The 11664-nt window shown below is 57.9% G+C and overlaps 1 protein-coding gene across 2 annotated transcripts; it reads left to right on the forward strand.

Annotated features, from left to right (window-relative positions):
* Positions 1 to 1523: 1523 nt before the first annotated feature.
* On the forward strand, positions 1524 to 10644 carry Gatd3 (glutamine amidotransferase class 1 domain containing 3). Of its 2 annotated transcripts, XM_077795426.1 has the most exons (7): positions 1528 to 1786; positions 2047 to 2099; positions 4379 to 4492; positions 5081 to 5200; positions 7751 to 7843; positions 9088 to 9244; positions 9864 to 10644. In XM_077795426.1, the coding sequence occupies exons 1-7, from the start codon at positions 1625 to 1627 to the stop codon at positions 9990 to 9992; spliced, it is 828 nt and encodes a 275-aa protein (XP_077651552.1). In that variant the 5' UTR covers positions 1528 to 1624; the 3' UTR covers positions 9993 to 10644. The 2 variants fall into 2 exon arrangements, with proteins under 2 accessions (XP_077651551.1, XP_077651552.1); XM_077795425.1 differs by lacking the exon at positions 9864 to 10644 and having other exon boundaries at positions 1524 to 1786; positions 9088 to 9514.
* The last annotated feature ends 1020 nt before the right edge of the window (positions 10645 to 11664 follow it).

Raw genomic sequence — 11664 nt, forward strand, 5'->3', positions numbered from 1 at the left:
TGCAGACTAGAAACAAAGCGCTCAGGCCTGGTAATACTGGTTTTGATCCTATATAATCTCTGCAACACAGACTGGAAAATAGGGTCCCTTGCTATTACCTGCCCTATATAGGATTTCTAGGCTCCCTCCTCACCTGAGGCTTTTGGTGATATCCATGTCCAGTGACTAGCTGAGCAGTGCTCTGGGTGACATGCTAGAGGTGGAGCTCAGCAATAGGGCCCAGGAGCCTCTGCCCTGTGTCCCAAGCCTGTGGGTGGGACTCTGGTCTCCCAGACCCACTGAATCAAAGTCTGCCTTGCCTTGCACATGTCCTGTTCTTAGCACCCATCTGTGGTAGTGAACTCTGCCATCTGGGTTACCTCATCTTTTTTTTCTTTTTCTTTCTTCTTCTTCTTCTTTTTTTTTTTTTTTTTTTTGTTTGTTTATAAGGCTGGGAATGGGACCCAGGGCCATCCTAGGCATGGATGCATGCTAGGCAAGCACTCTACCTCTTAGCTGTACCCCTATCCTGGTGATAACCAAAATGGATGCATTTTGAAGTTTAATTCCTAGGAGCAGGACTATTTCCACTATTTGCTCCCTCATCCCCTTTCTTCAATGTGATCTATCCAGGTATCTCTGCCTCACACTGCTACTCCCTAGTGACCACCTCCCTGCCTGATTGGCCCCACTGACTCCCCACACTCTGTATAAACTGGGCAGATATGCCACAATGGCAATTGGAACTTTGGCCTGCTTGCTTTAAGCCCCCGACGGAAGTCTGTGGCCCTCGCCACAACTGACTCCACATGGGCTGCTCTCCCTGCACTTGTAATAATCTTCATGTGCGTTTGGCTGCCTAATCACAAAAGGGATAGGTGCCTTCCATCCTGGGACCCTAAATGAAATCAACACTCCCAGCAGTTGGTGTCATGTGCCCTAGGAGCCATAAGAAGCCAGCACACTCCAGGGAACCTTCCCCAGCAGCAGGAGAAGGTTCCAAGGGGCTCTTCAGGTCCCCGCCCCGGAAATAAGGAAGTCGGAACAGAGGCCCAAGAGTAAGGAGTGGAACTTTCCGAGGGCATGTCCCCCATGCCTCGTGCTTGTTATTCTAGACCCCCAGTCTTGTAGAGTTTAACAGTAAGTCTTAATGACGGTCACTTTAGGACAGGAAGGACCTTGGGTGAAATCACTTGCTGCAGAGTCCTCCAACAGCGAGCATCTGGTAAATCCGGGAGGAAGGCTGCTGCCCAGCCTGCCCCGCCATCCACTGCGGGCCAGCGGAAAGCGGCCACTAGCGGGGACTCAATGGGGTCACAACTGGGAGACGCGGGCAGCAAAGCGCGAGAGCGGGTGGACACAAACTAGGTGTGCGCGGCTACTCTGGGCACGGCGCTGAAGAGCTACAAGACAGTGACCCGTGCCCAGGAACAAGCGGATACCACCAGTGGGGCGGCCTAAAGCCGGCGGAGCAGCGCTCCCAGGGCCACTGCGCAGGCGCGCGCTCAGAGGGGTGGAGCGCGAAGGAGCTTGGCCACTGCGCAGGCGCACTCGGGATCCGCCCCACGGCGCAGCTGCGCAGCTCCAGCTACTGCGCAGGGCTCCGCCACGCGTGACCCGCCGACCCTGAAGTCTCTGCGCTGTAATGGCGGCCGTGAGGGCCCTAGTGGCCCCGAGGCTGGTGGTCGCCTCCGCGTTTGCGCCGTTCCCCGAGCTCCTGCGGCCGCTGTCTCTCTGTGGGCTGGCCCCCTCCCCGCGCGCGGCCCTCCACGGCTCGGCGCCGCGCCCCGGGGCCAAGGTCGCGCTGGTGAGTGCGGCTCCGCCGGCCGAGCTCGCCCCCTGCCCTGCACGGTCCCCGCCGGCCGAGCTCGCCCCCTGCCCTGCACGGTCCCCGCCGGCCGAGCTCGCCCCCTGCCCTGCACGGTCCCCGCCGGCCGAGCTCGCCCCCTGCCCTGCACGGTCCCCGCCGGCCGAGCTCGCCCCCTGCCCTGCACCGTCCCCGCCGGCCGAGCTCGCCCCCTGTCCTTCACGGTCCCCGCCCCCTGGTCAGCTCCCCTCTTTCTGCAGGTGCTGTCGGGCTGCGGAGTTTATGACGGGTCGGAGATCCACGAGGCCTCAGCGTAAGTCCTCAGCGGGAGCTCTCCAGCGATTTAGAAAAGCTCCTGTTGTCCATACCTTTTCTTGCATTAAAAATGGCAAAAGTTGTCTTCACTTCGGTGACGTTTCACTTGCTTTTTAGTACGTATAGAAACCTGGGGATCAGGCTTAGTGCACTTGGTAAGTGTTTCCTCTGCAAGGAAGCTAACTTCATCTGTTGGTGGGGTGCAGAAGGTAATCTTCTAGTGGCCGAGGTAGTGACTGGGGGTTTTTTGCTTTGCTGGAAAGGTAGGCAGGCAGTAGGGGGCTCAGTGCCCACAGGCAGATCCCCCACCTCACTTCTGGTCCATAGGTTAGAAAGGAACGTCATCCACTAGGAGCCCTAGGCTGTGGCTCTGCAGGGCAGCCACCCTGAGGGTGCTACCACTGTGCTAGCTTGGGCCTGGAGTTGGCCCAGACATAAGGAGCCTCTGAGTGATTGAGCTGGTGTACTAAAGGGCTCGATGCCTTTCTTAATTTGGGCATGGATAGAAAGAGCAGATGAGGCAGGAACTGGCCAGTGAATGGGGATGTCCTGGGCTAATTGGCAAGGCACTATTTGAAGCATTAAGGTGACCAGGACCAGATCCTATCTGCAGGCATTGTGTGATCTTGGGCAAGTTATGACCCTTCCTGCCTCAGTTTCCTCCTCTGTGTATTGGGGGGCAGTCAGAGTAGCATTCTGGGCAGGATTAGGGAACCTGGACTTGTTGGTATTTAGAATTGTGGCAGACAGAGGAAAACCCTAGTCAATTCCAGTATTGCCCCCACTGTGGTCTAGTGCCCTTGGGGAGATGGACCTCATTCTATCCTGTTCCTATGTAGCTCTGCACCTCTCCCCCACTACTCATGCAGGAAAGTTAGGGGAGATGAGGAATGGGACTTCCTAAATGGTAACCAGAGGCCCCTCATTCTTCTGTGTTGCATACCTGCTGCTGTCCCCTCTATTACAGGGCTGGGGCCTTCCAGGAAACTGAGGCAGCACAAAGACCCCCCCCTTCCAAACCCCATTCTTGTGATCAAGTCAGAAAGGTTTCAGACATGCTGCTTAGGGTAACAGGAATGAGTTTACTGCAGGGTGAGAAAAGGGAAAGGGGACACTCTCAAGGGACAGAGTGGGAAGTCTCAGAGAGGAGAGGGACCAAGGACCTCTCCTGCACTCCAGTTTTATTTGGGATCCCAGGAAAGTTTCCAGAGAGTCCTGCCCAGGTCCACCTCTTGACTTTTGACTGATAGCAAGGTGACATCAGACCCTTCAAGTTCCCACTGCCTTGACAACTTAGCTCACCTTGTCCTATGCTGACCAGTTCTAATTGGATTCTTTCTTTTTTTTTTTTTAAAGAGAGAGTGAGAGAGGAGAGAGAGAGAGAGAGAGAGAGAGAGAATTTTTAATATTTATTGTTTAGTTCTCGGCGGACACAACATCTTTGTTGGTATGTGGTGCTGAGGATCGAACCCGGGCCGCACGCATGCCAGGCGAGCGCGCTACCGCTTGAGCCACATCCCCAGCCCCTAATTGGATTCTTAACCATACATTCTTATAGATTTTATAAGAATTAGGAAGAATTATTTTTATCTCCCTCACTTTCAGAATCTGGTCTATGAAAAGGCTCACAAAAGTCTCCCCTTCAGGGTAACCTCGGTTTCTCCCATCAATATTATCTCAGTCCTGCATTTTTAATGCAGGTAGTTTGCTGAGGAATAAGTGACATAGCCTGTCCACTCAGGCCAGGCAGGGCTTCAGGTAAATTGATTCTTGGAAAATAAATATGGGGCTAGGCACACACCTGTAATCCCAGTGACTGAGGAGGCTGAGGCAGGAGGATTGTGAGTTCAAAGCCAGCCTCAGCTTAGCGAGATCATAAGCAACTCAGTGAAACCTTGTCTCTAGATAAAATATAAAAGGCCGGGGATGTGGCTCAGTGGCTCAGTGCCCCTGCGTTCAATCCTGGTACAAAAAAAAAAAGAAGAAGAAGAAGAAGAAAGCATGTGGGGGTCAGCAGAGTGGGCCCATTTATAGAATTATTTCCTAAACTTGTGCTCCCACCACCCTCTTCTGCTTGTCCCCTGACACTTGGAGGCCCATGTGGGCATTTGGGTCATTAGCAAAGTGACCCTAACTTTGCAGAGCAAATGTGGTATCCATAAACACTAGGAATTTTTGTCTGTCACTTAGCTGAACTCCATTTTCAAAAGCACATTGACATGAATCTTCTGGATTGGGCATGCCCCAAGCTGTGGTCTTGTGGTTCTCTCCCTGTAGGATCCTGGTGCACCTGAGCCGTGGCGGGGCTGAGGTCCAGATCTTTGCCCCTGATGTCCGTCAGATGCACGTGGTCGATCACACCAAGGGGCAGCCTTCTGAGAGTGAAAGCAGGTGTGTCCAGGAGCGCCTGCTTTGCTCGGGATATTCCCCACCCGCTATGCTTTCTGGAAGAGTGGGAGCACCTCGCGGGCTGCCTCTTGTGACTCCAGGTGCTCACGCCTTCCTTTCCATACAGGTGGTGCCTCTCAGGTGCTGCTGCTGTGTTTCCTGGGAGCCCCATTTAGGACCCCTGTCGTTTCCCCTCCTGAGACCCTGGCCCCTAAAGCCTGCACCTGCCCCACAAGCCTGGGCAGGCGGTTGCTTCCTGCCGTGACTGAGCCTTAGCTGGTTCACACCTCTGGAGTAGTGGTGCCTTCCCCGCCCTCCTCTCTCCTACCTCCTGATGAGTTTCCACTCCTGGTGGCTCCTGGCTCCAAGTCCTTGGGCAGGGCCAACCTCTGACATAAATTTAGGGCCACTGGAATTCTCTCACCTCTTCTGGGTGGCCATCCTAAGTGCTGATTGACAAGCCTGAAGTCTTCACACACAAACACAGTCCCTCTGTGCTTCAAGCTGCACGCAGGACGCGTCCCCATGGGTACCTGTTTTCTGTTCCCGACTGCACACTGTTCCTCTGTGTCCCTCTGTGTTCTCTCCCAGGAACGTCTTGACGGAGTCAGCCAGGATCGCCCGAGGCAAGATCTCTGACCTGGCTCAGCTCAGTGCAGCCAACCACGATGCTGCCATCTTCCCTGGAGGCTTTGGAGCTGCCAAAAATCTGTGCGTATCTAAGCTTCAGGGTCTAAGCAGCATGCACACCTGCCCTGAGCTGAAGGTCTGGCTGTGTGCCTGCCTGTGTCCAGCTCAGGGAGCCACGTTGGCCTGGGGCCCAGGTAGCATTTCCGTGAGGCGTGTCTCTTTCCCTGCATTCTCTGAGCTCTCGTGGCACCTGGTGGCCCTCTTAGCTAAGCTCCATGCTGCTGGATCTCGTCTGGGCAGAATCAGCCACTGATGCGTATTCCCTCCCAGGACCAGTTCTCTCAGAGCCTGTAGCAGGGAAAATTGGTCTCTGTAGCCCGAGAGGGAAGGGCCTTGCTTGCTCTCCTCCTGGGCTGCTGTGTAGGAAGCAGCGTGGTGACTGAGGGCCTGGCATGCAGCCACAGTCTTAGGCAGAGGTCCTCATCAGGTTCGCTAGAGGTCCGTTCTCTGTCCCTGGACATTCGTGGAAGTCCTCCTGGGGCTGGCCTAGGTGTGTTGTAGCCTAGAGATGGCAATGCTGATTCTCCTGGGAGAGCCTTGAACAGAGCTCTGCAAGTCCCCAGGCCATTTCCCTGGTGCTATCAAGTGCCACAGTGCCCTGTGGGAGCCAGAGTCCAGCTGCCTGCACCTCTGCCTGCCCCATGTCCAGCCCTCTGGTGCTGCCCCCCCAGAGCCCGGGCCGCCCGCCCCTCGCCTGCTGATCTCTGGGTGCCCCTCGTGCTGCCCCACCCACCTGGCTGCCCTTCCCGTGTGTCCTCCCCCTGCATGTGGCATTCACACCTAGGTTGCAGGCATGAGGCTTTCCTGACCCACGTGTCCAGCAGGAGTCATTTGAATGTTTGAAAGCCGACTCCCCTCCACTGCCTTGACCTCCGCTGAACCAGCTCCTGAGGCCCTAGGACTCTGTGCGGGAGGAGTGGGCGCACCCGGGTGCTGCAGCCAGCTGCCTTGAGGCCGGGTACCCGCTGATTGTCCTTTTCTCAGTGTGGTCAATGACAAATTGACCTTTATTCAGCTGGCCACGACACAGCAACCTGTTGGCCACTCACCTTCTGGGCACCCTGGGCCTACAAGGGAGGGACAGGCCCATTGGGCCTTCCTGATACGGAAACTCAGCTCCTGGGCTCTTCCCGCTCCCACCCCTGCTGCAGCACCCACACCGCTCTCCCTCGAAGAACTGTCCTGCCTCACATGCACTCCCTGTCCCCAGACCAGGGAGCTGGTGAGTGCCCCCTGGGCAGGCAGCAGGCACGTGCCTTTCCTGGATTCCCGTGTCCTTTGGTTTTGGGGACACAGCAGGGTGTGCGCATCGTCAGCTGGGTTTCCGCTTCCTACGGGACCAGTGTTCCCCTGAAAGACAGAAGAGTCTTTCTGAGTCTTTCATGACCGTACCCCTGCCCATCGGCACCTTGCCCCGTGGGTGAGAGGCCAGCGGTAGGGTCTGTTCATGCCTCCTGTGTGGCTTGCTGGTGTCCCCTGTGTTCACTTAGAAGTAGATTCTGGGGCAGTCCTCGGTGTTTGAGGACTGTGGGTCTCCCTCACACTGTTGTCTGGGCTCGCAGTCCGCTCTGGGAGACGCTGCGGTGTTCTTTGTGACCTTGTCAGGAGAAAGGTAGGCCCTCCAGAGAATGGCTGCCGCTGGGCCTGCAGGGCTGGGTCCCGCAGTGACAGAGGCTCGGTGGGGATCCAGTCCCCCTCCCCCTCCTGACCTCAGGCCCTCTCTGGCCACCACTGCCAGCGCCCTGTTTACATGGGAAGGTCCAAAGGTAGCCGGACAGGAGCATCTGAAGCCTGGCCATGGTCTAGTTCAGAGCTGGTTTGTAAGCTGTCCAGCACGGCCCTGCTGGGGAGGATAGGTTGTCCCTGCTGGTGGTCACTAGGTGTTTCTAGTAGTTTGTTTTTAGTGGTGTTTGGAGTTAACAGTCAACATGCACACATTTAAAGGGTGAATTTGGAAAGTTCAGCACACTTATGTACCCTCTGGAATAGTGGCTGCGACAGGACACTGAGTGTCCCTCACCCCCAGAAGAGTGAGGACCTAGAGTGGGAGGAGAACACAGAGCAGGCCGAGGTTCTGGAGGCAGAGCGTGGAGAGGGCGCAGGGGCACGTGCACTTGTGAGTGTGAAAGGTTCTGCCAGCTGCATACCCCCCAGAGCAGAGGCCTGCCCTCAAAGGCAGGAAAGTGGACATTTGCCAAAGGTCGTTTCAGTCCTTTTTGGTGAGCAAGCATCTCTTGCTGTTTTTAGGCTGGTTGCAGTCTTTTTCTGGAACTTTTCGGGGCTTGTGCCTGGATCCTGGAGCTGGGTGTAGTTGCAAACTGGCTCTGTCCATGTCTGGCGGCCTCCCAGCTGCCTCTTGCCTTCCTGCTGCTCTATGGGAAGCAGGAATGTGCCTGTGGCTACGTGGACGTGGGCAGCCGTGCACCCCTGCACATCCACACACGCTGCTTGCTCGGGTTGCTAGTGGGCTGAGGTGGCCCTGGGGGTGGGGTTGCACCTGGAGTGTGGATGCCTGGGCACACCACACCACGGCCTGCCAGGCCACGCTGAGAAGGCCCTCTCCTCTGGCAGGAGCACATTCGCTGTCGACGGGAAAGATTGCAGAGTCAACCGGGATGTGGAGCGGGTCCTGAAGGAGTTCCACGGAGCTGGGAAGCCCATTGGGTAGGTGCACCTGCCGCTGGGCAGCCTCCACTGGAGCCGCCCCCCTGAGCCACATGGGCTCCAAAACCACTCACTTGTTGTCCTCGGGAGTCTATTTCTTTTGAGAATGACCAGGAAGGAGGGGCTCCTCCCCTCTGGTGGGGACTTTCAGAATTATCGTGGCTGCAGCCGTGTCCCTGTCCTCCTGACCCTCTGTCCTCCATCAGAGCAGCCTCTGAGCCTGTGCAAGCTCACCCCCCACTCTCTCACTGGTGCCGTCACAGCTGTCAAGGGCCAGGTCACAGTGGCCGGGCAGCGCTGCGAGTTTCCCTCAGGAAATCCCACGTAGCCCAGGCTCAGTGTCCCACGTGACCTCGTCCCAGTGCAGCCCACAGCTGCCACTGCACTTGCTGCTCAGTCCTCCAGCCCTGTTGCAGCTCATTCCCCGGCTGGAGGCGGTGCAGTGTGGAGGTGGCTCTGCCCTGGAGACGGCCCCTGGGCTGGGCACCCCTGAGGAGCAGAGCAAGCCCAGGTGCGCTATGGGAGGAGTGGTCAGGGTGCGGGCTGTGCGGGGACCCCAGCACTGCGACAGTCTACCCAGGGGCCTGGGGTCTCCCTGCGCTGGCTGTCTGGGGTCAGAGCTCTTGGTGGAGAGCAGAGCAGGTCCCCTAGGGCAGGCACTGGTGCCTTAAACCGGGCCTGTCCTTGGTACCTGGCCACCACAGGAGCACTGTAGGCTCTGCCCTGGGGGTGGATGGGGCTGTCACAGCCCCTGGCCTTCTGTGCCTGGGGCCCTCTGACGCACACCAGCTGGGCTCTGCACACTGAAGGTCACAGCACAGGTCAGAGCTCAAGCAAGACTGCCAGCAGAACCTGATGTGTCCCCACGCCAGCCATGCCCCCAGACAGGGTCTGGTTTGAGCAGTGGGTACAGATGGAGGCCATCAACGAGGCCAGTGGCCTCGTCCATTTTCTCAGTAAGAGGACGTCTCTGTTCCTGTACACCAGGGTTCTGGGTGTCACGGGGGCTCTGGGCGGCTGGCAGCCACTTGGCTTGGGGGAGCTTGGCCTCACTGTGCCCTTTGGTCCTCACGGGCTGGCTCTCCCAGGACTGTCCAGTGCCTGGGTGTCCCGAGGGGTCTTTTGGCTCATGGAGAGCCCCAGGTCATCCCGTGCCACCACCTGCGAGGCACCGGTTTGCGGGGTATGGACAGTGCCCCAGCTCCACAGAGCCCCTGTGCTCACGGCGGGCTTTCTCTTTTCAGCCTGTGCTGTATCGCGCCTGTCCTTGCGGCCAAAGTGCTCAGAGGTGTTGAAGTCACCGTGGGCCATGAGCAGGAAGAGGGTGGCAAGTGGCCCTACGCAGGGACTGCCGAGGCCATCAAGGCCCTGGGTGCCAAGCACTGTGTGAAGGATGTGACCATATCCTTTTTGGTGGCTATGGCCTCTGTGGTGACATGGCGCACATGGGACACTCTCTTTTGGCCCTTCAGGGTCCCCTGGCAGAGGGCCTCGTCCCCAAGAACTGTACTTGCTGGTTTTGCTGTGGATGTCCTTGGCCAGGAGGGCAAGCCTAATGCCATGTGTTTGGAGGATGGGCCTGCATTGGCCAGGGAAGTCCGTGTGTCCATGCCCACTGTCCACCTGCTCACTGAGTGGTCAGTGAACGTCCCCTGACCGGCAGCACCCTGGGTCGCCTGGTCTGTGGTCCTGAGCACGGTGAGGGGAGGTGCCTGTGGGGACCTTGGGGGCCCAGGCACCACCCGGCGGTCAGGAGGGCTGGGGCCGTGGAGAGCCTCCGTCCTGGGTGGAGCGCGTTGGAGCGGTGCCTCTGGAAGCAGTTCTCTGCTCCCTGGGCTCCCAAGCTTCCTTGTCCTCTTGAACACAGGAGCTGGAAACCAGTCTTCCACCTGACCGAGGGGCCCAGCGGCCAGCAGGGGCCCCGAGGCAGGGAGGGCACCTGGGGGGAGTCTGCGCCCGCCGAGGCTCGCCGCCGCCTCTGGTTTTGCTGGGTGATGATTTTTCCTTAACTTCAGCGCACGAAGCTCACGTGGACCAGAAAAACAAGGTGGTCACGACCCCGGCCTTCATGTGTGAGACCGCCCTCCACCACATCCACGACGGGATCGGAGCCATGGTGAAGAAGGTGCTGGAACTCACAGGGAAATGACGCGGAGCCGGCGGCCACCCGTGACAGCTGGGCACAGGGCCAGAGCTGCTTTTCTGTTTGACTTCGTGTTTTCTGCTTGAGCAGCGAGCTCTGCTGTGGGACAGGGGTCTGGCCTGAGGCTCCTCGACACAGGAGGGTGGCCAGCCACACCTTGACAGGGCAGCTGAGCATTCCTTGTCCACCCCTGAGGAGCAAGCAGTTGCCACTTCCCCCAGCAACTGTCCCTGTCCAGGAGAGGCCCTGAGGGAAATACCACGCTGCAGTCTGGGTTTGGAAGAAAACGAGTTGTTATGTTACCTGTCTGATAATCAGGAGACCAGAAGTGCACGTTGATGGGTGGAGACCCTCTTGTCTCAAGTGGACACTGATTAAGGGAGGGACTTTCTGTAGCAGGCAGTCCTTTAGCTGCAGCATGGCTCCTGTCCAAACTGGAAACTCCTGACAGGGACATCTGGGCCTTCTGGAATTGGTGAATGGGCTGTATCCATGAGGTTTCTTAAATCAGCCTCAGTTCTCTTAGTTTGGGGGGTAGGGGGAAATTGCTGTCACTCAGCCTCCCTCTGTGACTGGGTGGGTGGATTGTGGATTCTTGGGTGGCAGAAGCTCACAGGTGTGTGGAGGGGGAAGAATAAAGGCTGCTTGTGTGCTGGTGTCCTTCGGGTGACTTTGGTTGGCGAGGGGCTCTCTCAGCTGGAAGTCCCAGTCTGCACACTTCACCTGGACGTCCTTCTGCTCTGTGGGCCTGAACAGACGGGCCAGCGGGGGCAGTGGCTGCAGCCTGGGCTTGGTTGGTAGAGCGCTGTTTGTTCACGTGTGCAGGGGGCACTAGCCAGACCCGGCCGTGGGCCCTGTGCAGAGCAAGACAGGGCCCTGGTTGTGCAGTGTCTGCACACCCCCAGCCCTCCTCCCACCACAGTGCCTCTGGCCCTGGCCAGGCCCTGCAGAGCTGAGGGGAGGGGCCCTGCAGCTCCCTACGCTGCAAAACAGTTTTAGGTTCTTCTCCATGGGACTGTGATTCTTGGTGGCCTGTCTTTCCACCAGTGCTGAGCCTTGGGTGGCAGCAGGTTGGTCCTTGTGTGAGGCAGCCAAGGAGCCTTCCTGGGCTATCCAGAGTCAGGAGGCCAGGGTCCAGGCTGCCTTCCTCCTGAGCGTGTGTGCTGAACCCACACAGGTGTACACGTGTTCACATGTGGCATCTGGAGAAGTGTACAGATTACACATGCACTCACTGGTCTCCAGAGTGGCAGTGCCGACCCTGAGTCCCCTGTGCATCCTGCCAGCCGCCGTCCACATGAGGATGGCTCCTTTCATTTAGCCCTTGGTGTGAGCACCTCGTCCATATCCCACTTGCTCAGGGAGTGGCCACTTCCCCTGTGGCACTGCAGTAGTGGGCATGACATTGCACACCTGCGCAGGCTCCAGAACGTGTGGCTCTGGGTGATGACGTGGCAATGTAGGTTCATCCCCAACAGACGGGCCATCTGATGGGACGGCAGTAGTGGAGAAGCTGTGTGGCCTTTGGTGGCCACCCAAGGGCAGTTAACCACTGAGGGAAGTGAGGACTTGGGAGAGGCCCCCAGACACTGAGCAGTTAGTTAGGTCTGCACAGGCCCTGTGGACAGATGTTACTGTCTGTCTGTGCTCAGGTGTGCAGCTGGCTGTCCAGTCCAGA

Source organism: Urocitellus parryii, chromosome 2 (genome assembly GCF_045843805.1).
Source record: "Urocitellus parryii isolate mUroPar1 chromosome 2, mUroPar1.hap1, whole genome shotgun sequence".
Taxonomy (NCBI): Eukaryota; Metazoa; Chordata; class Mammalia; order Rodentia; family Sciuridae; genus Urocitellus; species Urocitellus parryii.

Bases quoted from the DNA above. Each gene is read 5' to 3' on its own strand.
- Gatd3 (XM_077795425.1), top strand. From the start codon at position 1,625: ATGGCGGCCGTGAGGGCCCTAGTGGCCCCGAGGCTGGTGGTCGCCTCC. The intron at 2,100-4,378 runs GTAAGTCCTCAG...CTCTCCCTGTAG, and splicing joins GAGATCCACGAGGCCTCAGC to GATCCTGGTGCACCTGAGCC. The intron at 5,201-7,750 runs GTGCGTATCTAA...CTCCTCTGGCAG, and splicing joins TTTGGAGCTGCCAAAAATCT to GAGCACATTCGCTGTCGACG.